Genomic DNA, 25,360 nt, shown 5'->3' on the forward strand with positions numbered 1-25,360 from the left:
CCATGTAACATTGGAATTGACTGCCTGATTGTAGTGATTGCTTCTCTTATATTAGTACCACGCAGACACAGCTGATGCAGACTTCTAGTTGGATTGGTTAGTGCAAAATCTTGGGCAGTGTGAGCAAGAGACAGCTCAACATGTCAAAGACTTTTAGATGGTCTAAGTTGTTAACTGAAAAGTAGGGGAAAGTGTCTGAAATAAGGCTGCAAGTCAGGGGTGGGGAGCCTATGTCCCGCAGTCCTAATCCAGCCTGCAGCTTGCCTGGATCCAGGCCGTGAGGCTCAGGGCTCCCCTTCTCTACCCCCACCTCCGAGCATCTGGCCTGCTGTGATGTGGGGGGTTTGGAGCCCCAAGCCTCACTGGCTGGAGTCAGACAAGCCAAGGCTGAGTCCAGCCCACTGACTCTACTTGGCAAGGGGGAAGAAGCAGCCTTGTGTGCTGCTGCCGCTGCTGCCGCCGCTCCCGGTCACCCAGCTGGAGGAACGGCAGCCCTCAGCACTGCTTGGCTTTTTCCCCACCACTAATTGTCTGAACTTGCAGCCAATAGGAGCAACGGGTTGTGGTGCCTGGGAGCAGCAGGTGACATGGAGTGCCCCTTATCGCCTAGACCCTCGCTGTCCACCCAGCCTGCTCCTCCACCCTCCCCTCCTGCCCATATCCCTGCCCTCACCCTGCTTCTGCTCAGACCCTCACTCCGCTCCTGCACTCCCCTCCCACCCAGGTCCGCCGCCTCCAGCCTGCACTTGCACCCCCCTTCCCACCCAGACCTCCAGTCTGCTCCTGCACCCTCCCTCCTTCCCAGACCCCAAAACCCAAGCCTGCTTCCTAGCAGCCCTTTCCTACGCTGACCTCCCTCAGTTTTGGCCCCCCCCCCAGAGCCTAAGGGGGCCCTGAAAATCTACTAGCCCTCCCCCTGCTAGGCTCTGGCCTTGGTGTGTGACAGGAATGTTTTTAGGTGGGGGCCACATCAAGTCAGCTGTGGTGGGTCTTTTGTGTTTCTCGCTTATGTCACTCCTGATGAATTTTTCTCGGGGTCAGTGGCCCTGGACCCCGGAAAGGTTCCCCACCCTTGCCCTCAGTCAAGGACTGTGGCTTTTATTTTTAAGAGATGTGAATAGAAAAACCTGTGCTCATTAATTTAACTTCCCAGGATACTGTGACTAGAGGATGTACTTAGGTGAGTGTTTTGAAGCCTGACATGCAGGAAGGTTAACTAGGAGTCTGTTTTTTCACCTAAGTAATGTGTATAAATACTTCCTGACTGGTGTTCTCTATCAAGGTGTTGGCTGACTTTTCTCAAAAGGGTCAAGCAAAATACAAAGCTTTCCTCACTGTCAATATGACTGGTTCATTTTGATTGTGTGGATGAATTGTGCCCTGGTTTTCTGATATGGCTCTTTCAGAGCAATATTAGTGTAATGTAATGTCAGGAGCCCCAAAAAGGGGAGGGTAAGGTCTCTCTGGCACTACGGAAAAACATGTGAAATAGTCTTCCTGCAATGGATGTCAGAAATATTGTTGAAAGCTAGGAGCCCGGGAAAGTATCACTGCTAATACAAATAAACTTTCCAGTGTGTTATTAAAATACCGAGAAGTTGGGTCTGTTGTCTTTGCCTGTGAAGCTAGAGAGTTTCTGAATAGACCAAGAGAATAGTTAAATGCAAAGAAGTTAGTTAAGGGCTGCCTTTGTTGATGTTAAGTAATTCTTTCTTTCCAAAAATTATTGCAGTGTAGCATCTGCCAGTTTTCTACGAATTTGCTCTTTGATTGGATGGTTGTCTCAGTCTGAGTGGCCTGGGCATGAAATATTTACATTGTGGAGTTTATTTAGTTATGGTCTGTATGGTGAAGGTCTAAATTGGAAGTGGAAGTCTTATACTTTGTAAAATTAGACTTTTTGAATAACAACTCATTTCAATTTGCTACACATTTTGTAAGTTTGGGGCGAAGGTTATTTGAGGGGCAGAATTACTTGTTGATATAAAACGTGCCATTCAGTAGTCCTCTCACAAAATCTATGCCCTTGTGGGGGCATTTCTGTTTGTTACAGCGTTGGTTTACAAAGCTTCCTCCGGTTTTGACCTTTGAACTCTCTCGGTTCGAGTTCAATCAGTCACTAGGACAGCCAGAGAAGATTCACAACAAACTAGAATTTTCCCAAATGATTTATATGGACAGGTGAGATGTTAAAAGACTGTGTTGCCCATCAAAGCTGCTGCTTCACACTTTCTCTGTTTATTCTAACAAGAGAAATGGAGGGGCCAGGGCTGAGTCTGGGATCAGGGGGATGTATGCATATGGGAGACCATGCAGAGTTTTAGAGGTGTACAAATCTCACACGGTCACTTTTGGGGTGGGGGTATTTGTTTAGGTACTTGTATAGCAATAAGGAGATTATTCAAAGGAAGAGAGTGGAGACCAGGAAGCTGAGGAAGGAAATCGCAGTTCTGCAGCAGAAATTGGAAAGGTAAGCAGATACTGTTACTCTTCTCCAGAATTCATGTTTTTCTCTTTAAATAAAGCAGGAAATTAAATAAGAGCTGTTTGCGTTCAAGTGCAAAAGGTAGTTATTAGCATAACCATCAGTTACAAGGCCTTTATTTATATTTTATAATAAATATCATGGCTTGCTCCATATTATTTTCCTTTTAGTTTAACATAAGTTGTGTGAGGACTCAGTTAACAGAACGCTGCGGTCTGCTTTTTTCGTTTAGATACGTGAAATATGGCTCTGGCTCAAGCCGCTTCCCATTGCCTGATATGATGCAGTATGTTCTTGAATTTGCCAGTACAAAGCTACCATTAGTGGTTCCCTCTGCTCAGGACTCTCAGAGGATGCCAGCACAGTCCCAAGTTGAGTGCTGTAGTCTAAATGAGCCTCTGCGCCAAAATAGGTGAGTAAAGAAAAAGGTCAGTTAGCTGAAGAGAGAGCTTTCACCTTTTGGTGTTACGGTCCTGGATTGTTGCTCCAGTATCTGTTAAATCACCTGATTCAGTTGTCTCAGAACCATGGGGAAGTGTACAAGAACTGACACAGATAGCCCATGCTATCGGGTATCCTGTTCCCAGATGAGTGAACATAAGAACAGCCATACTGGGTCAGACCAAAGGTCCATCCAGCCCAGTGTTCTGTTTGCCGACAGTGGCCAGTGCCAGGTGCCCCAGAGGAGGTGAACTGAAGACAATGATCAAGCGATTGGTCTCCTGCCATCTGTCTCCAGCCTTTGACTAAAGGCTTGGGGCACTGTACTTTACCCTTAGCTGATAGCCATTTACGGACCTAACCTCCAAAAATTTATCAAGCTCTTTTTTAAACTCTGTTAGAGTGCTTTGACTGTGCGCTGTGTGAAGAAAAATTTTCTTTTCTTAGTGTTGAACCTACTACCCATTAATTTCATTTGGTGTCCTCTAGTTCTTATATTATGGGAACAAGTAAATAACTTTTCAATATTCACTTTCTCCACACCATTCATGATTTTATGTACCTTTATCATATTGCCCCTCAGTCTCCTCTTTTCTAGACTGAAAAGTCCCAGTCTCTCTAGCCTCTCCTCATGTGGGACCCTTTCCAAGCCCTTAATCATTTTAGTTGCCCTTTTCTGAACTTTTTCTAATGCCAGTATATCTTTTTTGAGGTGAGGAGACCACATCTGCATGCAGTACTCAAGATGTGGGCATACCATAGTTTTATATAGGGGAAGTTTGATATTCTTCGTCTTACTCTCTATCCCTTTTTTAATAATTAGTGCAACCAATCGATGCAAATAACACTCTGCACCTGCTTACAGGTGTTTTTTTCCCCCTTCCAGAAACAAAGCCAATGTGTTAGGTTTAAGTGTAATCTTGAGATAAATTATGTGAAATCGTTGCACTGTGTTGTAATCTTTTGTTTCATCAACCAATAAAATAGTGCAATATTGAATTATTACAAATCTGACCGCCCTGGTTGGCTTGCACTTGAAATTTAGGCAAGCAAATAAATAAGTTCTCCGGTACAATAGGAAGGAATTGTTAGTGTTGTGAATTGTGGCTCTGTGCTTCACCGTGGAGGCCTGTAAGATGTTGAGCTTTTACATCATATCTTGTCTTAAGATCCAGTCTTGTTGGAATTGACTTCACTTTAAAAAGCTTATAGGCTGCCAGGCTGTTTCCTGGCTAGTGAATAAATATAAACCTGGCATCGCCTCAAATTGGAAACTAGCTTGTTTAGATCTTGACTATTTTTGAAAGCAATATCAACTTGAGCATGTTCCCTGAAAACGGCAACCTGAATAATGTGTCCATCAATGAATGGCTTTTGTTTCATAGTATACGGAAGAAAGAAAGTACTGAGAGCATTGAAGGTGCAACATCGACTGTGGTAAACCCTCTGCCCCAGCAAGAACGTATGAACAAGCTGCCCCAGCCCTCCTATTTACCAGCAGAAATACCTGAATGCCCAGCTCCCCATGTGGCCACAGAGGAGGAGGTGAGCCTGGTTAGGACGTGCCTGCAGCGATGGAAGAGCGAGATTGAGCAGGACATGCAAGGTTGGCCCCAAGTATTTGTGTATTTCTGTGTCTTGTTGACCTAAATTCCCTCTGGTAATTTCAGCTGGTTAAACCTGAACCATGCTCCACCCAAGAGGTGGCCGCTCTTCAGCGGTGAGTGTAGAAATAACCCATTTATTGTGATGTGTGGTATGTGCACGGGGCCCTGGTCTATTATAAGACATGTATGCACAACTTTCCATAAATGTCTGAGGTAGTAAGTGCATGATTGTGTCTGAGGGCTCTCTTGGGTCTGTATTCTCATTACCTCCGTGCTCCCAGGTCTTTGGGATGAGGAGTAGGGCTATAAAAACTAAGTTAATGATCAGTGTTTTCTCTCAATAGAGCTGAAGGACTGTACTACCAGACTCAACCAATCCATTGATCAAATGTATGGTGACCCTGTCCTCTGTCAGGTAGGAAGCATGGCTTTGCTAAGTTTACATACAGGGGCACATAAAAATGATATATTGCTGCTGGTGCATGCATGTAGTTCTCATTAATATTAGGAAAAGATGCATGTATGTACATAGGAGGGGGCCAGAAATGTCTAAAAATGTTTTACTGAGTTTGCTTTGAAACCAAACACAGGCCTTTTTCGGAAGAGAAATAGCTTATTTTGGATTGTGTTCTTGTTCGTTTAATACGATTCATGAATTTGAAAACAAACGATATATGATGTGTTTAATATAAGTTTATATGGAGACACACATCTCATAGAGCTGGAAGGGACTTCAGGAGGTCATTGAGTCCAATCCTCTGTCCTCTTCACAGGACCAACCACCATCCCTGAGAGGTTTTTTTTTTTTTTTCCCCCCCCCCCCCAAAAAAAATCTATTTGTCCCAGACCCCTAAATGGCTCCTCAAGGATTGAACTCTCAACCTGGGGTTCAGCAGGCCGGTGCTCAAACCACTGACTTATCCCTCCCTAGAAATGCTGGTCATTGTCACTTTCTCCCATTAGCACTCAGACTCCTGCATATGCAAAGGTGAATTTTTTAGGGTCATACACGTATCTGGATTGGTCAAAGACCCTGAAGGATGAGCTCCCTGCGTCACTGTAGGGTGGCAGGCTAGTTATGCTCCAATACATTTATCATTTGAAAAATGTCTATTGTATAAAGTGAAATCCAAGTATTTCCTTTGGTCAGTTGACTTTTTCTGCAGCTACATATTTCAGAAATTTCCCCAGGGAAATTTTGGCATAAGAAATTGAAAGATTTTAAAGAAACAGATTTTTTTTTCTCTACTAGCTTTTTTAATAAATTTTGAGGTAAACGATAAACTTTATTTTGCTGCACTTTCCCTTTTACGTTCTTTGTTGTGGACAGTGTTGTGGACTTGGAGTCGTCTTTGTTGTAGCCAGCTGACTTCTCAATGCAAGAAGGGCCTAGAATTCTCTCTGCTAAATCACAGTTTGTAGTTCTAACCTACTTCCGTGACACTGCTTTGGTTGACCCCTGATGTGAGACCTTCTTGCCCTGCCACACTGACTGGGCCCTTTTTCAAAGCTGTTGGGGTAGGGTAAGAGGTAATATAGTATGTCAGTGAACTGTCCTGCAGAGTTCTAGAACCAGGAGTCAAGAAACTCCTCCGTTGCCAGTTGTCTCATTTCTATGCTTTTCAGTCTCCATCGATGTAGAACCTCGTCCTCTCCCTGTATTAGTGTTTGAATTTAAAAAGTGGGGTTGTGGGAAGGGAGATTGTCATGAGCTTTTTCTTGTTTTGTGTTCGGACTTTTTCTGACGATTATATTTTCTGTGCCTGGGAGAAACGGTCAGTTTTAAGGACTAATGTTCCGATAAAGCCATCTTTAATGTTGATGCCCTGTAGCGTATGGCACCTTAGATTGGCAGTCGCTTCATCTGCCCACCAACCAGAACTGCATTGCCAGTAAGTACCGCAAACAAATAATAGAGGCTTTCTGTCCCACAAGAGTTGCCCTAGGAATGAGCATGGATCTTGGGCCCAAATAAGTAGGATGGGACTTTCAGACCAAAAAATGCTTTCTGGTCTTCGCTTGAGAAGTCTCTCATTGATCAGAGAAAGATGCAGTTATGTCATACTGAGTCTGAGCCCCTCTGGAGAAGGAATTCTTGTATCTACCAAGACAAAAGGTCTCTGAATCTTTATGTTTAAGCATAGCAGCCAGGTAGCAAGAGTCCCAGGCTCTTGTTGGATTCATCTTCTGTTCTGTATTGAACAACAGGAAGCATAGGGTGAGAATTACGCACTAGTCCTCTGAATCTGGTTCTCGTTATCCTTAGTGGAGATGACTATGTTAGATCCCATGAGACCAAATACATTAGGGTTTTATGTGCAATATGCTTCGATATGTATTGGAATTTGAGTGTTCAGGGAAGATTGAGTGAGTGTCCCTCAGACTTGTATCAGAGTCCCAAGATCTAAGAGTGATAAAGAATCCTCTGATCCATGTCACTCGGATACTTTGGGCAGGAAGGATCTGAGGAACAACCTTCCTCTGAGTGGATTCTATAGAGGGGGTGTTATTTTTAAATCAGTTTTGGGTATCAGGCCAGACTTTTCTGTGCTCTCTGGCATAGAAGGGGGTATAAGGATAATGTAGTTTGCAAAGGTTCTTTCTCCACATAGCAGTACAGATAATCTTGTATTTTGGAATTCAAGATGTATTCAGAGAATCGGAGACAGTGCAGTAACTTAATTTTTAAAATGTATATGACAAATACTTCTGGGGTGCCGCTTCTCTTAGAGTCCTGAAAATACTTTTTATGCCAGGTACAAGCACCCATGCTGTGGTGCTTGAGAATTTTTGTTACAGATTTGAATGTGGACAGGGACGGGAGTGTGGGGGTGAGAGGGAGCAGGCTTCAAGTTCCAATTACCTTACACACCAGAAATAGAAAGCCCTGTCTGGCAACTCCTGGGTCCTTGGCAAACATTTTCGAGAGAGCAGTAAGAAATTCATTAAATGAGATATGACGAGTTTGAATACCTGTGGGGTGGTCAGGCTTCAGATGACACCGTGGTAGTGGATTGAAGTATTTCTAAGCTAAGCTCGTGCCTGGGAAGAGAATCTGTTTACATCAGGAAGTTGAATATACGAATGGGCAATTTTTAAACATGTGACAGCTGTGAACGTCTTCATAGATTTTCATAAACTCAGATGACTTCATTCGTTAAAGGTAAGCTTGAAATCATGCCCGTGTGAATTTTCAGGTTCCGTATCACTTGCATGCTGTCCTGGTTCACGAGGGTCAAGCAAATGCTGGTCACTATTGGGCCTACGTATATGACCAGCCGCGGAAGAGCTGGCTCAAATACAACGACATCTCAGTGACAGAATCATCCTGGGAAGAACTAGAGAGAGATTCATATGGAGGTTTGAGGAATGCCAGTGCCTACTGCCTGATGTACATCAATGATAAGCTGTCCCACTATGTTGCAGGTACTAGAAGCAAAGCTGCTGGTAACACCTAGTCACTTGCATAATGTTTGTTGCCTTCGTAGCACTGGATTATCATTCATTTCTCAACACCATTCTGTGGGTGGTGAAGCTGTGTCAGGGGTTTTCATTTGGCCATAACCAAAGAGGGACTTGAAAGCAAAACTGAGATTTGTGGTGTGATCCTCCCAGTCTTGACTAACGAGCCCAGATGAGTGAGTGTTCAGACCTTTTGGGTTGATACTGAATACTGTCTGATCAATGTAGGCTCATGAGAATTGCCATACTGGCTGAATCACCCTGTCCATCTATCCCTACTATCCTGTCTTTCTGACAGTCAGCAGACTTGGTGCTTCTGAGGAAGGCAAAAGAAATCATGCAGCAGACAGAAGCGAGCTAATTGCTCCACCATTAAACTGAAGATGTCCTAATCCCTAATTGAGGGAGATGGTCTGAACCGCATGAGTCAGGGTTTTTCTTAGCATTAACTGGATCTATTCTTCTTACCCATCTAAATCTCTGGTCCTGCATTTCTGTGTCTTTCAGTCTGCATGTATTTTGGCATTCTCATTGTGTTTGGCTGCGGTCTGAAAGTAATTTAGAAGGTCAGACAGTGATTCCCACTTTGGCCCAGCCATTTACATCTTGCTTTCTGGTTTGGCTTCTCTCGATAGCGGTGATATAACATAGTGCAGCTGGTGTATTGCAAATGCAGGCTATGGTCTCTCTTGTTGTATGTGAGCGATTGCCATCTCTCTCTCGTCTGAGATGAATGATCACTAATTATAACTGATCTTTGTAATTTTGTGTTTGCAATGTGTGAGTGTATAAGCAACTACTTGCAAACATTATCATACATGTGGCATCATACAGCTGTTGGCTGTCTAGAAGAACCTAGTCGTTTCATACATGGCTAATTTTGGTATAATAGAAGCAAATAATGCAACAAGTGTTGCTGTAGAATCTATTTAATGGGAATGTGGAAGTTGAAAGAAGTTCTTGATTGTCTTCCTATGACTGAGACATTTCAATTTCTTAAATGAACATATCCTGCACTTCTAATGGAACTTAATGTACATTTAATGCCTTTAAAATTTCTAGTGCATTTGAATATGTTTGTAAAGGAAAGAGCCCAGGATAGGGCGTTGTTATTCATTGTTAGAGACACTCATTTAATAATGTTGAAGATGTAAAAATCAGTACACCTTGTTTTCCATTCTAATTATGTTTTCCCTTAAGCAGTCCTATACAGCTGAAATGCCCGTATTAACCAATGTCCCATTTTATCTTAATATTTTAGTACATATGAAAAAAATCACTGCCTGCCTTCGAATCTTTGCAGTTTCTTACCCTTGCGGTTCCCGTAGTTTTGAACTGTAGCGTTTTATGCTGATCTCCCAAGTTTTTTGTTTTGTGTCATTTTAAACCACATCTGTAGCTTCTGGTACGGAGAAATCTATACCTTTTGCTACTTTGAGTGGGTTTACTGAGCCCAGGAGAGCCATACAGCTATGCGTTTTTTCCATGCTTAGTTATTGTTTGTGTTAGCCCATAGTCATGGATTAGGACCCCATGGTGTTATGTTTTGTATAAACACAGAACACAAAGATATTTCTCTACCCAAATTTTCTTCTTGTAGCTTCTTTATACAGCACCTCGAATTCAAATTCCAAGGATATTTTTTTACTTCCTTATTTTTCCGAACCATTTGATCAATCTTCCTTAACATTTCTAGATGTTCCTCATTTGAATCAATATGATCAGGCCTCCCAACTGGGGGCAGTTTCAAAGGAGGGAGCATTGCGGGGGGGGCGGAGGAACGGGGCAGAGCTGTCTGCCTTAAGCCCCTGCACCCCTTCCGCTTTCATCCCTGCCCCTTCCAGGGCTCCCCTTCTACTGTCAGCCCCTCTGAGCATGATCTTGCTTCTTGCTGTGTGTTTCATTGCCAACTAAAAATCTGGCTTCTCTCCAGATGATGCTTCTGAAGTGGGAAACTTTCAAAGAGAAGTAGAAGCCCTGCCACCTGAACTGCAGAACTACATACAAGAGGACAACTGGAGGCTGGAACAGGAGGTAGAGGAATGGGAACAGGAACAGTCCTGCAAGATCCCTCAGATAGAGTCTTCAGTTAATTCTGCATCTCAGGATTTCACTTCTGAATCAGGACAAGGTAACAGAAGATCCTTGTGAATGCAGGTCACGTTTCCTGTCTCTGTAATAACTTCCCTGTTATAAATTCCACTGGTTCCTGGCCTTTCAGAACAATTTTGAACACCTGGGCAAAGCTGCGAACTAAGCTTAGTTGCTAAGTTCCCATCAGCAGGCAAAAGCTAATGTTCTGTTTCTTAAGTGAGGCGGTGCGGATGTCTGTGTAGTTCTGGAAATGTCAGGTTTGATCATATCCTGTTTTACATTCAGCTCATGGCAATGATCTCATCTCACTTCGATTTAATTATGTTACTATTTTGTGTGTTTGTTGCAGAATGTTGACGTAGTCACCTTTTGAAAGTGAGACCTCATTACAGCAGCTCCTTATAGCATGCATCTTGTTGAGCTTCACAGATGTGGTTGTGTATAATATTGCCGTTGAAACACTGTCACTTCTGTTTAATGGTACACAACAGTGTTCTATCTTTTAGGACAGGAAGTGAAGAAGAATCTCTTGGCAGTGCTGGGACATTGCTCATTAAAATATTACCTTTGGGGTTGCATTTCAAACTCCAGAATCAGAATTGCAGCTGTGCATCCCAGTTTGCTAACTGATACTGAAATCTCTCATCAGGAAAGGCTTTCTGCCATGTGTAGTCCATAATTCTGTCCACTGAAGTCACATACTTATTGTTCTGAGCAGCAGAATGTATGAGATACTGATCCTTGAGCAAGGGATCTGTTGAGCAGTGTACAAAAACCCGAGGCCCTAAGCTGTGAGAGCACTGAGACACCTGTTTAACTTGAAACGGGAAAAACGCCATTAACTTCAGCTTTACTATTTGTGTGCTGAAGTGCTTTGCTAGATAGGTCTTTTAGGGTATATCTGTGCTGCAGCTGGGAGCAAATCTTCCAGCCCACTAAGCAGATGTGTGCTCATGGGGTGCAAGCGAGTGTACCAAAAATGGCAGCACTTTCACAGAGATTTGAGTTATCCACCCAAATTAAGGTCTCGGGGGCCTGGTAAACTTGAGAGCCTGACCTGCCGCCCAAAGCACAGCATCCCCACGACTGTTTTTAGCATGCTAACTTGAGGCCCCTCGTAGCCCAGATTTGTCTCCTTGGGCTGGGAGGCTTGTTTTCAGCTGTTGTGTAGGTGTGTCTTAATGGTTAACCATGAGGCAGAAGTTGGTCCCTGTGCCTGGTTCATGCTAAGGTATTGTGCAACCATCCTAGTTACTATTTGCCTCTCTCCCGTTTGGATTTGTACCTAATCTCTCTCTAAATGTCCAATCAGACCAACCATTAGGCTGTGAACATAGCATATGCTCGCTCTCCTCTGAACATGCCAGGATTGCAAAGGACCAGACTGCGCAAGCCATTGCAAATACAGCTGATGCCTATGAGAAGAACGGCGTAGAGGCTGCTTTGTCTGAGGTGAGAACTCTGGAACACAGAGCCCTTGAGTCAGCTCGCTGTTTTCGGATCTTCGGGTGAACAAACCTCTGTTTCTCATGTGCTTAGAGTTCTGCAGCGCTGCTGCATTTGGGCCAACTCCTTTCTACTTTCCTGTTTGGGTTTTCTTTTCCTTTCTTATTTTCTTTGTCTTCTTTCCGCTGCCACAGCTGAAGGAGACTGAACCAGTGAAGTCCCAGCTGAGTGGAACAGCCCTTACGGTTCAGTCAGACCAACAACGAGAGACTAAGAGGACAGAGGCTGCTGCCCAGCCTAGCTCGCAGGTCTCTGAAGTGGAGATCCCCAGAGTGGGGAAGATTCTGGTTAGAGCTGATGCAGATGGATATAATGAGGAGGTACAGAGCCTAGTGCAGGCACTAATCTTTGCAGCGCAGCTGTGTGTTGCTTTAGGTCTTTCCAAAGATTTATGGCAAGTAGTGTTTTGGGCATGAGACTGCGTAGTTCAAATGTATTTTTCTCTCTGTAGTAAGCAGAGAGGTTGGGTCCAATTATTTAGCAATGTACTTTTTAAAACAATCTCAATTGTTGTCAGCACATAAGTCTGTAAAAACATACTCCCACTTCTTTCAAAACCAGAAAGCAGTAAAGTAGCATTTTGAAGACTAACACCAAAGGAAGAACAACTCTATGTGGACTCCCCCTGACGGTCATATTTATACATCCCACTTCTTTTTGCACAATAAATCCACTCATTTTGATTTTAAGTCCTCTTCTTCTTCCTGTCACTCATATCTAAAGTGTTTCAAGAGTATCTGGCTCCACAAGAAGGCTTCTGCGCTTCTCATTTGCCAGTATTCAATGGCTTTGATTTTACTTTTCACTTTATCATTATAGTTGTCAATGCCGTGTGATTCTTCCAATCTCAGGTACTGTATCAGATGCTGGTATCTCTGTTACGCTATGAGAAACACCAGATCAAGCATCTTAAAAATGTTCAGTCTTTTTTCTAAGTATAGTTGCACATCACTTACACGTTACTGTCTGCAAGAGAATTAATTTGTCCAGACAATTAGTTTACGTTGGTGTTGATAGGGTTCAGTGTGGGTTGAGTGTTGTGCTTTGCATAAATCAACGTTAATGTTTTGTCTCAAGTATTGTGTCAGTGCAACAGCTCCATCTGTTGAGCTGGATGTGCCCTGATTGCATTACACACACGCTTGCATTGTGATGATACCAGAATAGAATGCTCTGCCTCAGGCATTGCTCCTCTGTGAAATGATACTTTTACAAGTTTCTCCACAGTCACGTTCAGTGTGCTCTGTATTTTTACAGTTGATTTTTGGGGAGAGAGAATGCAGGACTAGCTGGGATGATACGGTGAAGGGCTCAGACATGTATAGCAGCATGGGCAGTGCATGCAAGAGGTGGACTTCTAATTATTCTGTTCAATAAAATGAAGTTTGTACAGGTTGAACCTCTCTAATTGGGGTGTCATGGGTGTGGCCAAGTTTCCCCATAGTCTCATAAAGTTTGTTTCCAGCCCTGAGGCCTGGCTTTCAGTGTTCTGTGCTATTATTTCGCTGTAACATTGACCTCCTGTGGTCTGGCAAATTTGTCAGGCACTGGTCAGGTCCTGAGGGTGCTGGATTAGAGAAATTCAACCTGTAATCAAATGGCAGCTCTGCGGTGTCCCATCTCCATTCATATACGGACAACTTTTCCTTAAAACTTTACCTTTTCTGAATTTTTTTTTCTTTTATCACTACAGCTTTTCTTCTGTTCCTCTCTGTTTTTGTGTGGATTTTTTGTTGTTGTTGTGGTAGGTGATGCTTAGTCCAGCCATGCAGGGTGTGATCCTGGCTATTGCTAAAGCCCGTCAGACCTTTGACCGGGATGGGTCTGAAGCAGGGCTTGTTAAGGTACCCTTTTATTTTCCTTCTCTTTGACCTTTAAATGCACAAGTCTGACATTTTCAGTGAAAAATGCATGATGTTTCAGCTATTGCAAATGTGAGCTGCCTGGTTCTCTTGCTTCTTGTGCAGCTAAGATTTCTTTTTTCTCCTCCATATTTCTATTTACTCATTTGGTTACTTGTACTGAGAGGACTCTATTAAATAGAGATTGTCAGGCTAAAACCATTACATTTTGTAACCAGCCATTGTAGATGATGCCTTGAATTGAAATAACTGTAAGATTTTCAAAACTCTGTTTTGTCTTCCATTGTTGCTACTCCTTGCTTTTCTATTTGTAGGTCTCTCAGTTTAGGCAAGGACAACAAACTAAGACAGATAATATAGAAATATTTCCAGTAGCCCTGGGTTGGGACAGCTCTGTTGTTGCTCCCTTTCCAAGCCTGCATTTTGGGCCAGATTCGACCTTCTGGGTGAAAAACCCCACAATATTTATAGCTAATGAAAAAGTGGAGTGTGGGCAGGTGTGATAGTCCAGGTCTGGCGAATACTTGTGGAGGTGTTCCCTTTTGTCAAATTTGTCAGTGCATCCCTTGAGTAAAGTTTAGCACTGCACTTGCTGTAGTTCAGTTTAAAGCAAAGGATTGAGAGTCGAGACCTGTGTTCTTGTCACAGCTCTGATCATGACTTGGTGGTGGGACCTTGGCCAAATTTCTCCACTTGTCTGTCTCCCCAAGAGCAAACATGACACTATCTCTCAGGAGCTTGTATGATTTAATTACGTCTGAAAAGCACTTTGAAGGAAGGTGGTTTTTAAGTGCTTGATATAATTATTGCCAGAAAGTACAAATTAAATTTTAATCATAGTCTGGCCATATGTGGTGCGTAATTAAATTTGGACCATAAATGTCCACATTTACTGGAGGAATTTCTGTAAAATATGTCCTCTTAAGCTTGTTTACCTCAGAGGTAAATATTCCTGAACAGAGAGTGAGTCATTGCTAGTTTGGGCTAGACTTTGTTAGGTTAACAACCAAAGTTAAGTAAAAGTTAAGTAAAAAGAAGGCGTAGGAATATTACCATCCTATTGGCTACCAATAGTCATAAATTCACACCAGTGACTTTGTATAGCTGCAGCTGAGAACAACAATCAGAGGTGGGCTTTTGGTTTACAGCCTGTCATGTATTATTGCTCAGAGTAACATTTTGCCAGCTGCATTCTTAATCCTCTCATATCTTAACAAAGGCTTGAGGTGTCTCTAAAGAGTTCCTTAAAATGAGCACTTGCAGCGGGATATGTGAAAATGTTTAAGAGAGTTCGGCTCCCCATTGAAAGTCGGGAGCTGGTGCCTGCCTTCCTTGGATTCTTATATAAAGATAAGGGTTTTGTTTAAGGCTTAAATTATGATTCATCTGTCCTTATGTAGTGAGAATAGTATATTAGTTGGGTGGAACAGTGCTCTGAGCTGGTACAGAAAATCCTCTAAGATGTCTGGCCTAGTCCGTCTTGCTCTCATGCCCAGGGTCAAACTTGGTGTTCCCTGCAAACTAAGCACTTGGGTGCATGCCCAGGTGATCTTCAGATGCCGCCCAGCTCACAGTGCCTATAGCCAGCAGCATGTGTTTCTGCTGGCGGCGCCCATCTCCACGTGCCTCGGTAAAAATAACAACATTTATTCTGCACATGGAGGGAAAAAAATGGAGGAACTTTGGTCAGACTGATCATTGTACTTGGAGGGAAAATTCATTTCTGACCCCAGCCAGTTTGACAGGGACTTCAGGGGATGTTTTGCTTTTTGTTGCCTTATGGGACATAATTTCCCTGCCTGGGGCGTCTGTTCATATCTCACCTAGTCTCTTCCCTGACATCCAAAGAGCCTCGGGCATTGGTGGCACCTCAGTCTCTCTCTCCTCTTCTCTGCCTGTAACACCCGACAGTGTAGTTTCTGGAGCACTAAAATACAGTAGTTTAACTGTTTTCTGGGCTCAGCGTTGGGTTATCTGGAGGATATATAATGGCATATCACATACAGGGCATCTAGTGAGCGCACCTAAGGGTCACTTCAGGCTTTAAACTCTAGAAACTGTGTACCTAATGGAAGGTACCCTAAACAATTGCTAGCTACTATAAGTAGCAGTTAGACTTCTCTGCACCAAATCTACCAAGTTACAGCGACAGTCATAGCCTTGTACTCAACCTTCCTGCTGCCAGTTACAAATTCAGTATGCAGCAATAAAAAGGAACAGGCGTTCAGTGTTTGCTTGACTTTGATAGGCATTCCGTGAAGAGTACTCCCGACTGTATCTGCTGGCCAAAGAGACCCCAACCCCTCAAAACGACCCCCGACTGCAGCACGTGCTCATATACTTCTTGCAGAACGGTGCTCCCAAACAAGTAGTGGAGCGGACCCTCCTGGAACAATTTGCAGATAAAAACCTCAGCTACGATGAAAGGTAAGTACCAGGGGATCCACTGTAATTACTTTCTGATTTAGGATTCTGTAGCTTTACCATTCTCAAATTTTTCTGTCTGTTTCCCTGAACAGGTCAATTAGCATTATGCAAGTTGCACAAGCTAAGCTGAAGGAGATTGGACCTGATGATGTGAATATGGAGGAATATAAGGTAAGGGACTGAACTTTTTCCTTTAGTCTAATGTCTCAGCGTTGGAGGTATACCAAAGCAGCGAGCAAGATGGCGGGTAGGGCACAGTGCAAATACAGCAACAATTACACACCCTTTGGTAGCAGTTGCATAGTCAGAAGCATTAGGAGCTGTTTCTGAGGAGTGATGACCAGGACAAAGGGGCTTTGGCTTAGCACTATATAATTTGAAAAGTACCGTGAGGTCTTTTAACCTGCTCCTGGAGCAGCTGGTATATATGATCAAAAAGGGAGCTTTGTAGCTGACCTCTTCCCCTGCCCCCATAACACAGCATCAGCTGGTGAAACACTTGTTCCAGAGAACAAGTTCTCATTTGGATGCTTTCACTTTGGAATAAAACACTGCCAGAGACTCAGTTGTCCTGGTGAATGTGTTCTTGTGCTGTACACGGGGAAGCGAAGAGGATGAGCATGGTAAGAATGTGGCTTGAGCTTGAGTGAGCTCATGTCCCATGTAAAGTGCTTTCCCTGACAAACGCTGAGTGAATGAACAGACCAAGTTTTGCAGGCTGCCAGGGGAGCGTGTGGGTAGAACTGTCCCAGACACACATGCACGAGGAAGCATGCTGTTGACTAACCTGTAATATTTCCTGTTACCCTAAACAGAAATGGCATGAAAACTACAGTTTATTTCGCAAAGTGTCTGTTTACCTGCTGACAGGATTGGAACTCTACCAGAATAGAAAGTAAGCTTAATTTAATTACTTTGAAATTTTGGGTGAAGCTATGGGATAACTGGTACCTAAAAATTGCCTGCTCCTCTCTGTATGGCAGTTTGGGGCCCCTTGTGTTTTTCCCAAGGTACTTTGTTCCTGACCTGCCAATACCCCTTGCTGGACAGGCTCAGAACTGACCTTGAGCTGGAGTGTAACGACTGTGCTGAGTTAATTGTGGTTCCCAGATCATTTTCCATGAGCAGAACTTTGCATTCCGGTTTCTGGAGAGGGTTTAGTGCAGGGGTCTCAATACTCAGGGCCCACAGGCCATCTGTGACTGGTGCGTTTTTGCGATCCACCCCAGGAGTCCATATCTGTCCCCCAGTCCCTATCCCTTCCCAACACTGCCCCCAACTCTCTCACACCCCATTGCACCCCTGCGCCCCAAGGGGTGGGTGCCTGGCTCTGCGTGGCTACAGTAATTGGGTCCTCCCATACTCAGCTGCAGAAGCCCCAGGAAGCAGAGCACCTTTTTCCCTGCCTCTCCTGCTGATGCAGGAAGTGTGGAGGGGCCTGAATGCTTCTGCTGCTGCCCTGTGCCAGACCCCCCTTCGAGGATGGCGTGCAGTTCCGGGGAGAAAGGACAGGGCGGTGGCGGAAAGGGGCAGGGCTTTGGGGGCAGACGTGCCCTCCCACCCCCCTAACCACCAGGACTTCTAGGTCAGATTGTGAAAACATTCTGGCTACCGATGGCTTGCGGGCCATGAGTTTGTGACCCTGCTTTTGTGCATATTGCTTAGCTCTCTGAAAAGTGGGCTGAAAATGAAACTCTTGTGTTGGAAAACGGTTCATCTTCTACCTTGAAACAAAGCCGCTTGGAACAATACATTGAAAAGCTGGGCTTTTGTCCCCTTCACACCTCAATCAGCATGTGGTTTGTTCCAGAAAACCCAGAATATTTTGGAATTCTCAGCAAAATGGGGTAAACCCTGGCTATGGAAGAGCTTGCTTGGCAGGCTGTCCTGGAGCCATGGAGCCTGGAAGCCCTGAGGTCCCCAACTCCGAGGCAGTCCAGCAGGCTGGTAAATTGGCAGGATATAGGGCAGGTCAGGGAATTCTCCGCCAGAGCATGATTGGAATTTTTTGGGACAACTGGGAAAAACCCGCATGGTGATTGAGGTATGAAGGGGACAAAAGCCCCACTTTTCAATGTAATGTCTCAGAAAAGTAACAGAGAGGTAGCCGTGTTCATCTGTACTCCAACAAAACAAAGCAGCAGAAGCGACCAGTCTCAGAAAAGGTTGAGATGTGGATGAACTGGTGAGTTTTGGCAAAAACAGATTTCATTAGAATATTTTCAACCAGGTTTAAATATAGCCCTTGAATCTGTAAGGCAAGTTCTGTCCTCCAAACTTCTCCTAGTGCCTTTCCCCTCCAAGTTCCCACTGGCACTGGGAGAAACCCGAATGCCAAAGCCTCCCTGATGCAAACCCGACTAGCATGAAGGCTCCTCCAGTGAGATTTGGTGAAGAAACAATAGAGGAGGGAGAAAATAATACTGTCTCTACTGGTAGGAAGCAGGGAATCTGGCCTGTGGGTGCCACCTGCCATGATGGGTTACTAACCCCTCCCCACTATTCTCCTCCTTCAAGGTACCAGGAAGCACTGACCTACCTGGTGTACGCCTACCAAAGTAATGCCACCCTGCTGATGAAAGGACCCAACAGAGGGGTGGATGAATCGCTGATTGCTTTGTACAGAAGGAAGTGTCTCCTGGTTTGTATCTTTGAGTTTTTAATTGAAAGTCAGCAGTCACGGTGGCAGACTGGTCAGCCTTAAATACTCAGCCCCTCTAGCTCAGTGATTTCGGTTCACGTCTGCACATTGTTTCTTTGCTCACCGTTGCCTACAGAGGCAAATGTGTCGTGTACCTCTTCACAGATGCTCTACAAGAGTATGTTGTTAAAATAGTCTCTCAGAGAAGCGGTGGGTGCTTTGGATTTCCAGCTATCTGCTTTTTGCAAAGAGTATTTCCAATTCTTCCTTCTCTGTGGGGAACCAGCATTGCTGCTGCTTTTGTGACCCATGTGTCTTTTGCTGGACACCGAGTGTTGTGTCTTGCCTTAGGGAAGGAATAAGCAGCCGCAGCAGCAGACGGAGGCTCATTTTTTGGTTCCTGCTTCACTGTGGCTGCTGACACTAGTCTAATTATAGCTAAGGCACTCATTATGATGGCATCTACCCCTTCTCTAGTGCCAGCACTAGTGTAAAAATCTTAGAAGCAAAATTCGCTGAAGTGATTGAGTTTGGCTCTCGGGGAATGCATTTGGTGTTTCTGGGTCGGAATCTTAGTGTCTCAAAGCTAAAGGGATGTTTGTACTGTAGAGAGAACTCTGGAGCAGTTTGTTCTCTATGATCTAACCCTTCTAAAGGAGAGGTCCTCAGACTGTGGAGCATGCCTGCATTTGGGGGGAGGGGCAGTGGCAGGGTCTGGTTCAGTCCTGCAGAGGGGTGGGGAGAGTGCACCACCTCTCTCTCTGTCTCAGCTTCGTTCCAGCCATACGTACCCATCAGAGTGAAGGCGTCATGGGGTCTTGTATAGTTTGTTTTTTTTTTTTTTCAAATGTCTCTGACCCCTGATTCTCCGACAGAAGCTGAATGACATGGCAGCTGCTCTGTTTGTAAGCCGTGCTGAGGCAGACGTGGTGGAAGGCACCAACATCCTGAATGACCTGATCATCCCCTGTATGCACCTCATTATCAATAATGACATCTCCAAGGATGACCTGGATGCCATTGAGGTCATGAGAAACCGCTGGTGCTCTTATCTGGGCCAAGAAGACATGGATGGTAGGAAATTGCTGCCTTGCTTGTTTCTTGTAAAATCCTATGTTCTGAGTGGTCAGGATGTTCATAGGTCTAAAGTACAAAAGTACTTTAGTGGCCAATTTAAAAGCCTTCCTAGCATTCTTAGGATTTGCCTTGTAAATGTTGTCTGTGTCTGCATTTGCAATTAGACTTGTACCAAAAAAACATGTGCTCTTATTTAGAGTGAACAGTGTTACGGACTAATTTGATTGTCCGACAACTGTAGAAAATAGATTTCTGGCTACTGAACTGTATGAAGTGAATGATTTCCAGACATGTTAATGCGGTCTCAACTGTTCTTTGTGATCAGTACTTCAAGCTACGTTTCAACCAGTGTGACTGCATTAACTAACTAACATTAGCCAATTTTGTTGGTTTGTATGTGAAATAGTGTGTAAATGCTTACCTGTAAGATAAGAGAGAAAAGGTTCTCAAATGACAGCGTGCATTTGTACTTCTGCGAATCCAGTTGGTATATGAAGCACTCTGACTTCATGCTGGAAATGGGAGACACTGACAGGAACTTATTCTAGTAGCGTACAGATCTGTCTACAGTACCCAGAGGGTTGGAGACATGAATGGGGGAAACTAGCTGTGTCAAGCTGTGAAGAAGCTTTGCAATGTATTGTCCATTAACCACAGGGTGTAATGAGGAGATGCTGGTCATTGTGTGTCTGAAGTTCAGTTTTGGATAACTCCGTTTGGTTCTCTGTTTCCCTTCATGGGCCAAAGTTAGGCCGTCAAGACTCTGCTCAGCGTGAGTAAGAGAACACGCTTGAGACTCTTACCAGTGCTCATTTTAACCAGCAGAGGGTAAACTTGCTGCAGGAGAGTGAGGTAGAAAGATGAAGGGCTGTTCGCCAAATGCTGTTGCAAAGGAGAAAACTGGGGAAGTTCAGGAGCTGTGTGACTTGCTCAGATGTGATCTTGTTGTGAGCTTCTCCCATGTAGTGGAATCCCAAGCAGTAAAACGGGAGATTTGAAGGGAGTAGATCTCAGCAGCTTCCATCTCTGGTTGTGTTGTCAGGGCCAAGTCTCTTGTCACCAGCTGGGCTTTTCATGTTGCGTGGAAAGCGGTTGGGGCATTAGGTTAATTCAGTTGATTTTTAATGGGTTAGAAGAGGAACAGGGTGTTGTGATAAAAGTTTCTAGAACATTCACCTGGAAAACCTTGAGTTCCTCACATTAATTACCTTAATTTTTGTACAGTAATTGGCAGTTCCAGTTAATATCATTACGCAGTACATCACCAATTAGAGGTCTAAGCCCTTTCCTGCTTGCTTTTCTGCTGAGGCTACAGTATTGTATTCCCATCACACACTGGGAGGGGGGTGTCTGCTTTTAGTTTTGCATTTTCAGGTGGTTGCAAGTTTAACTTGTCTGACATTGGAGTTTGCTGGTTCAGCGCTGGGAGGGTAGTTATTTGAGAATGACTAAATAGTGCCTGGTCCATACTAGCTCTAGTGCATAAATCTGATCACAAAAGCTGACTTGTAAAATGGAGCATGAGTGGACATGACATTCTGACACTCGAAGGGTAAGAGAATTCAGTTTGAGGTGACACCGTAAAGTGACCTGGATTGAGAAAAGCCAGAATGCTAGTGGCAGTGCTAACATAATCCAGATATATGCCTAGTAACTTCATCTTGCTGGTTTATGATATACAGTAAACTCTTTCATATCCGGCAGCCCCGGGACTGGGAGGTTGCTGGATATTCAGCTGTTATGGATGATAGAGAACTATACCCTAGCAATGCAAAACACTAAAGAAAAACAAGATTAGTTATTAAGAAACAAACAAAAGTGTATGCAGTGCTTTGTTTACCACCAGTAGTATTGTACACTGTAAGCTTACACTGTGTCATTATTTGTATTTACTTCCATTGTACTGCACTTATGGAAAACATATTTAAAATTTACTTATGGTTAAAATGCTGGTTATCTGCAAGTTCTGGACAACAGAATGCCGGATATGAAAGAGTTCACTATCGTTGTATATGTGTGCGGGGCTGCGAGAGGGGAGGAGTTTAGTTTGTGTTTTCTGTTTTTGCCCCGCTTTGAAACATATGGTATTGGCTACTGATAGCAAAAAGATACAGGATTTAAATAGGCCAGTGGACTGGTCTAGGCTGACACTGCCTCCCCACCATAAAACAGTACTCATCTCTGTATACTCATGGTGAGCAGTTTTGGGCTGTGATAGATAATTGCCTACAAAGCACAGCAATTTTTTTGCTTTTGCCACTCAACTCTGAAAATAGGTGCTTGGTAACTGCCTGTTCCAGTGCATTTGACTGTTGCATCCTCCTCCACAGCAAACCTTCAGCTGAAGCTGGGCGAATTACTTCCCAGGCTCCTGGACTCGTCTGCAGAGGTCATCATTCTAAAAGAACCCCCGAAGATCCGGCCCAACTCCCCCTATGACCTCTGCAGCCGCTTCGCAGCCGTGATGGAGTCCATTCACGGTGCCTCACCTGTGACTGTCAAATAAACATCCAACTTTCCAGCCCTAGATGCAATACATAGTATCTACCTACTGGCATAGTGACCTGCTGTCAGACAGTATTTGAATGGAAGAGGGAGGAGAAAAGGTAGATGATTCACATCCAGATACAAACCAAGCTCTTGGTGTTGATACAAAGGAATGAAAAGCAGTCCTGCATTTTTAACATACAATTGTCAAATGATAACGCAGAAGACAGGAACCATTGTGGTAAAGTGGCACAACACGTGGCTCACAATAACAGCTGCTTCTCATCCCTACAACAACAACAAATGGGTTCTCTCTCCATTTCTTGCCACTTTCAAAACACGTGCCTTCGGCACACGTACTAGGGATGGTGACGAGAGCCGAACAGGTTCATTGACAAATCGGTAACACTTGTTAGCTTGGTTCTGGCAAATATGTCCGCACATCTCTAAATTCTTAGCTGAAAGAGCTTATCAGTCCAGCTCTTGCCAAAGTACTGCTGGCAGGAGACTGAGCTGGGAGACTGAGAGACAGACGGTGAGGATGGATGGAACGCAGTGTGTATAAGACAGGTAGGCAATCATGCATGCAGATGCATATTTTCGTTGAGTGAAGTCAGTCAGGAAGTTAAGGTGTTCCCTATCTGTTTCACTGTCAAAGAAATATACAGGACTCTTTTTGTGACAGGCAGAAGCAAATACTGACAGTGTCGTATGATGAAACCTAGTTTTATAGATTTGTCCTCTGCACCATGTCACTGTGATAATCACTCACTGGTTAAAGCAAAAGCCCCAAAGGAAATTCCTGTTTCAGATCTGAAAATATTTCCTCCTTTGCCAAGGTCATTGATGAAAAAATTGAGCATTGGACAATAAGTTTAGAGTAAAAGAGTGCATATTTTGTATTTTTTGTAAAAGTGTACTGAAGGCACGAGAGGAGAGAACCACAGATGGACATATTTTAATGGCATTCTGTGTTTTATCTGAATAATGACAAAATTGTATGGGGGAAAAAAATTCCTATTTGATAGGATTCATGTAGATTTTATACATGTGCAATAAACCTATTTGTTTTATTTTAAACTGAAAGAGCTCCCTCTCTGTTTTTTTTTTTTTCATTTGCCATCGAGTTTTAATATACTTCTGTGACTCGGAATGAACAGAAGAAATAAAAAGGTCGGCCCACAAGATCATTTTAAACATTCGTAAATTACAAAGATTGAAACTGCAGGACAGCTTTTGAGCCTGACTTACCAAACCAGCATCTGATGAAGTGAGTCTGTGCTCACGAAAGCTCACGCTCAAAACTTTTCCCTTAGTCTATAAGGTGCCACAGGACCCTTCGTTGCTGTTACAGATCCAGACTAACACGGCTACCCCTCCGATACTTACCAAACCTGTGGCAGTTCCTCCATGAATAAAGAGCGACACCTAGTGGTAGAGAGGCTGCTATGCTTTGCTTTTTGTTGAGTGGTGTGTTGGAAATTTTGTGTGCGCACACGCGTACATTGCAAATGGTTCTGTAGAGTTTCTGTTGTGAGCTCAAGATTGTACTGTTGGTTTAACCCATCAGTCATTGACATTTAACAAATTGATCGCTGAAGACTTGCACCAGCATAGTTTGTAATCGCATATTAACTCTCTGTAGCGTAAATAAAGAGAAAAAATGGCACTAGATATGTTCTACTCTAGGGTTAAAAATGGCTAGTAACAAACCTAGAGTTTAAAAGCAGCCAGCATAAGCATTTATTATTTGAGTGCACTACAGTTTTCAATCTTGCTTCACACATTGAAATCATGATTACGAGTTAGCAGAGCTGTGTCTTTGGTGTTTGAGTCTCTTGCCTTCTCTTGAATGCAAATTAAATAAGGGTGAAGCTAGCTGTAATTTTGGGTTAACTTTGAGTTGTATTTTCTCCTGGTTTGTTTTGTGCCCAAGTCTTAAGAGTTGGGTTTTTCCTCCCCCAGTTTTGAGATGAGTAGTATAAAAAAGTGTAACTGCACATTCCCTTTTGCTTTGGATTAGTGGTTTTTTTTTTTTGTAAGAGACCCATTTCTTGAATCCTTTCTGTGGTTGTATTTTTTGTCCTGATATACATCAGCCCATTCATCAGGAATTGAGTTCTAGATAAATAGAGCCACTTGTAGAGAAGGTTGGTGTATCTTACCTCTGGGTGAAATTCACCCACATTGAATCCTGGGTCGCCTGAGGATCTTTAACCTGCCTGTCCTCTATTGTACATATTCCAAAAACTTTTACACATGCATTGCTTTTTGATGTTAACTAGTTTGTCTTGAAACCTTTAGAACAGGGCACCCAAGAGAGCTTCCTTTTGAGAGTCCCACTTTGAACCCCTTTCTATTTTGAGTCATTCTGCAGTAGGCTTTATGTATGCAGAATGCCTTCAGGGAAGAGCCATTTCCAAGCACACAGCAGTGAATAATTCAGTTGGATTAAATTAGCGAAGAGGCAGGAGAAACACTGTAAGCTCCTGCAGCCAAACTGTTTATCCATTTGGGACTGAAATGTTTGAGTTTCATATTCAGTTGCTAACATAAATCTACATTATAGCAGAACCATTACCCTTTTTATAGTTAAGCTTCTGTTAGCATTTCCCTCGCAAAAACATAGATTTATTCAAATAGTTCAAAACACAGCTGTAAAAATAAAATAAAATACCTTCCAGATGGGGACTCAATGGGCAAGTTGAAGATAGATATTTATAGGATTGGGTTAAGAGTGCAAAATGGTAATAATTAGTGGAGTTCTGTTTAAATCAGACAGGTGAGGATTAGTTGTCAGTGACAGGGTGACTCACATTGTCTGTTTCACCGTCACCTGATGGTTTTAGATGGTGGCTTCTGTGCTTTGATCTCAGTGTCACAGAATTTATTGTAGGCAAAGGTTTTAAAAAGAACAGAACAGTTGTTAAATAATACCGTAGCATGATATTTACTCCTGATCGTGCTAAAAGAATATTTAATAGGTTTCTTTCAGGTAACACTATTAGTAGCAACAGTAAGTGCAAACAACCAATTTTTTCCCCTTTGGAGCCAAATGGAAATTTAGGAGGTCTTTAAAGGAACGGTTCAATTCTAATTGTTATACACAAGTGATCTAAAAGAGAATTAAATTGTTTAACGTTCTAATTGTGCGTCTGATATTTTCGTGATTTCACTGACTAGCAATTATGGGTGAGATACTGCCACTGACTTTGCACCTTTCATAGATGTGGAAAATGCACTTTGTGTATGAATGACAATCTATAAGGAA

The 25,360-nt window shown here is 43.4% G+C and overlaps 1 protein-coding gene across 13 annotated transcripts in view; it reads left to right on the plus strand.

Moving 5' to 3' along the window:
- Positions 1–22,951, plus strand: part of USP28 (ubiquitin specific peptidase 28) — a 47,655-nt gene extending 24,704 nt beyond the window's left edge. For 8 of the 13 annotated variants that reach the window (XM_074976888.1, XM_074976889.1, XM_074976894.1 and 5 more), the window contains 16 exons: positions 2,054–2,181; positions 2,375–2,470; positions 2,718–2,897; positions 4,312–4,532; positions 4,878–4,948; positions 7,731–7,959; positions 9,929–10,126; positions 11,402–11,541; positions 11,730–11,915; positions 13,344–13,439; positions 15,706–15,884; positions 15,977–16,055; positions 16,700–16,779; positions 18,402–18,525; positions 19,401–19,599; positions 21,933–22,951. In XM_074976888.1, coding sequence (XP_074832989.1) covers positions 2,054–2,181; positions 2,375–2,470; positions 2,718–2,897; positions 4,312–4,532; positions 4,878–4,948; positions 7,731–7,959; positions 9,929–10,126; positions 11,402–11,541; positions 11,730–11,915; positions 13,344–13,439; positions 15,706–15,884; positions 15,977–16,055; positions 16,700–16,779; positions 18,402–18,525; positions 19,401–19,599; positions 21,933–22,108 — 2,382 coding nt within the window. In that variant the 3' untranslated portion in view covers positions 22,109–22,951. The remainder of the gene's footprint in view (positions 1–2,053; positions 2,182–2,374; positions 2,471–2,717; positions 2,898–4,311; positions 4,533–4,877; positions 4,949–7,730; positions 7,960–9,928; positions 10,127–11,401; positions 11,542–11,729; positions 11,916–13,343; positions 13,440–15,705; positions 15,885–15,976; positions 16,056–16,699; positions 16,780–18,401; positions 18,526–19,400; positions 19,600–21,932) is intronic. The other 5 variants (XM_074976896.1, XM_074976899.1, XM_074976900.1 and 2 more) reach the window with 2 other exon arrangements.
- Positions 22,952–25,360: the final 2,409 nt, after the last annotated feature.

Source organism: Carettochelys insculpta, chromosome 25 (assembly GCF_033958435.1).
Source record: "Carettochelys insculpta isolate YL-2023 chromosome 25, ASM3395843v1, whole genome shotgun sequence".
Classification (NCBI taxonomy): domain Eukaryota; kingdom Metazoa; phylum Chordata; order Testudines; family Carettochelyidae; genus Carettochelys; species Carettochelys insculpta.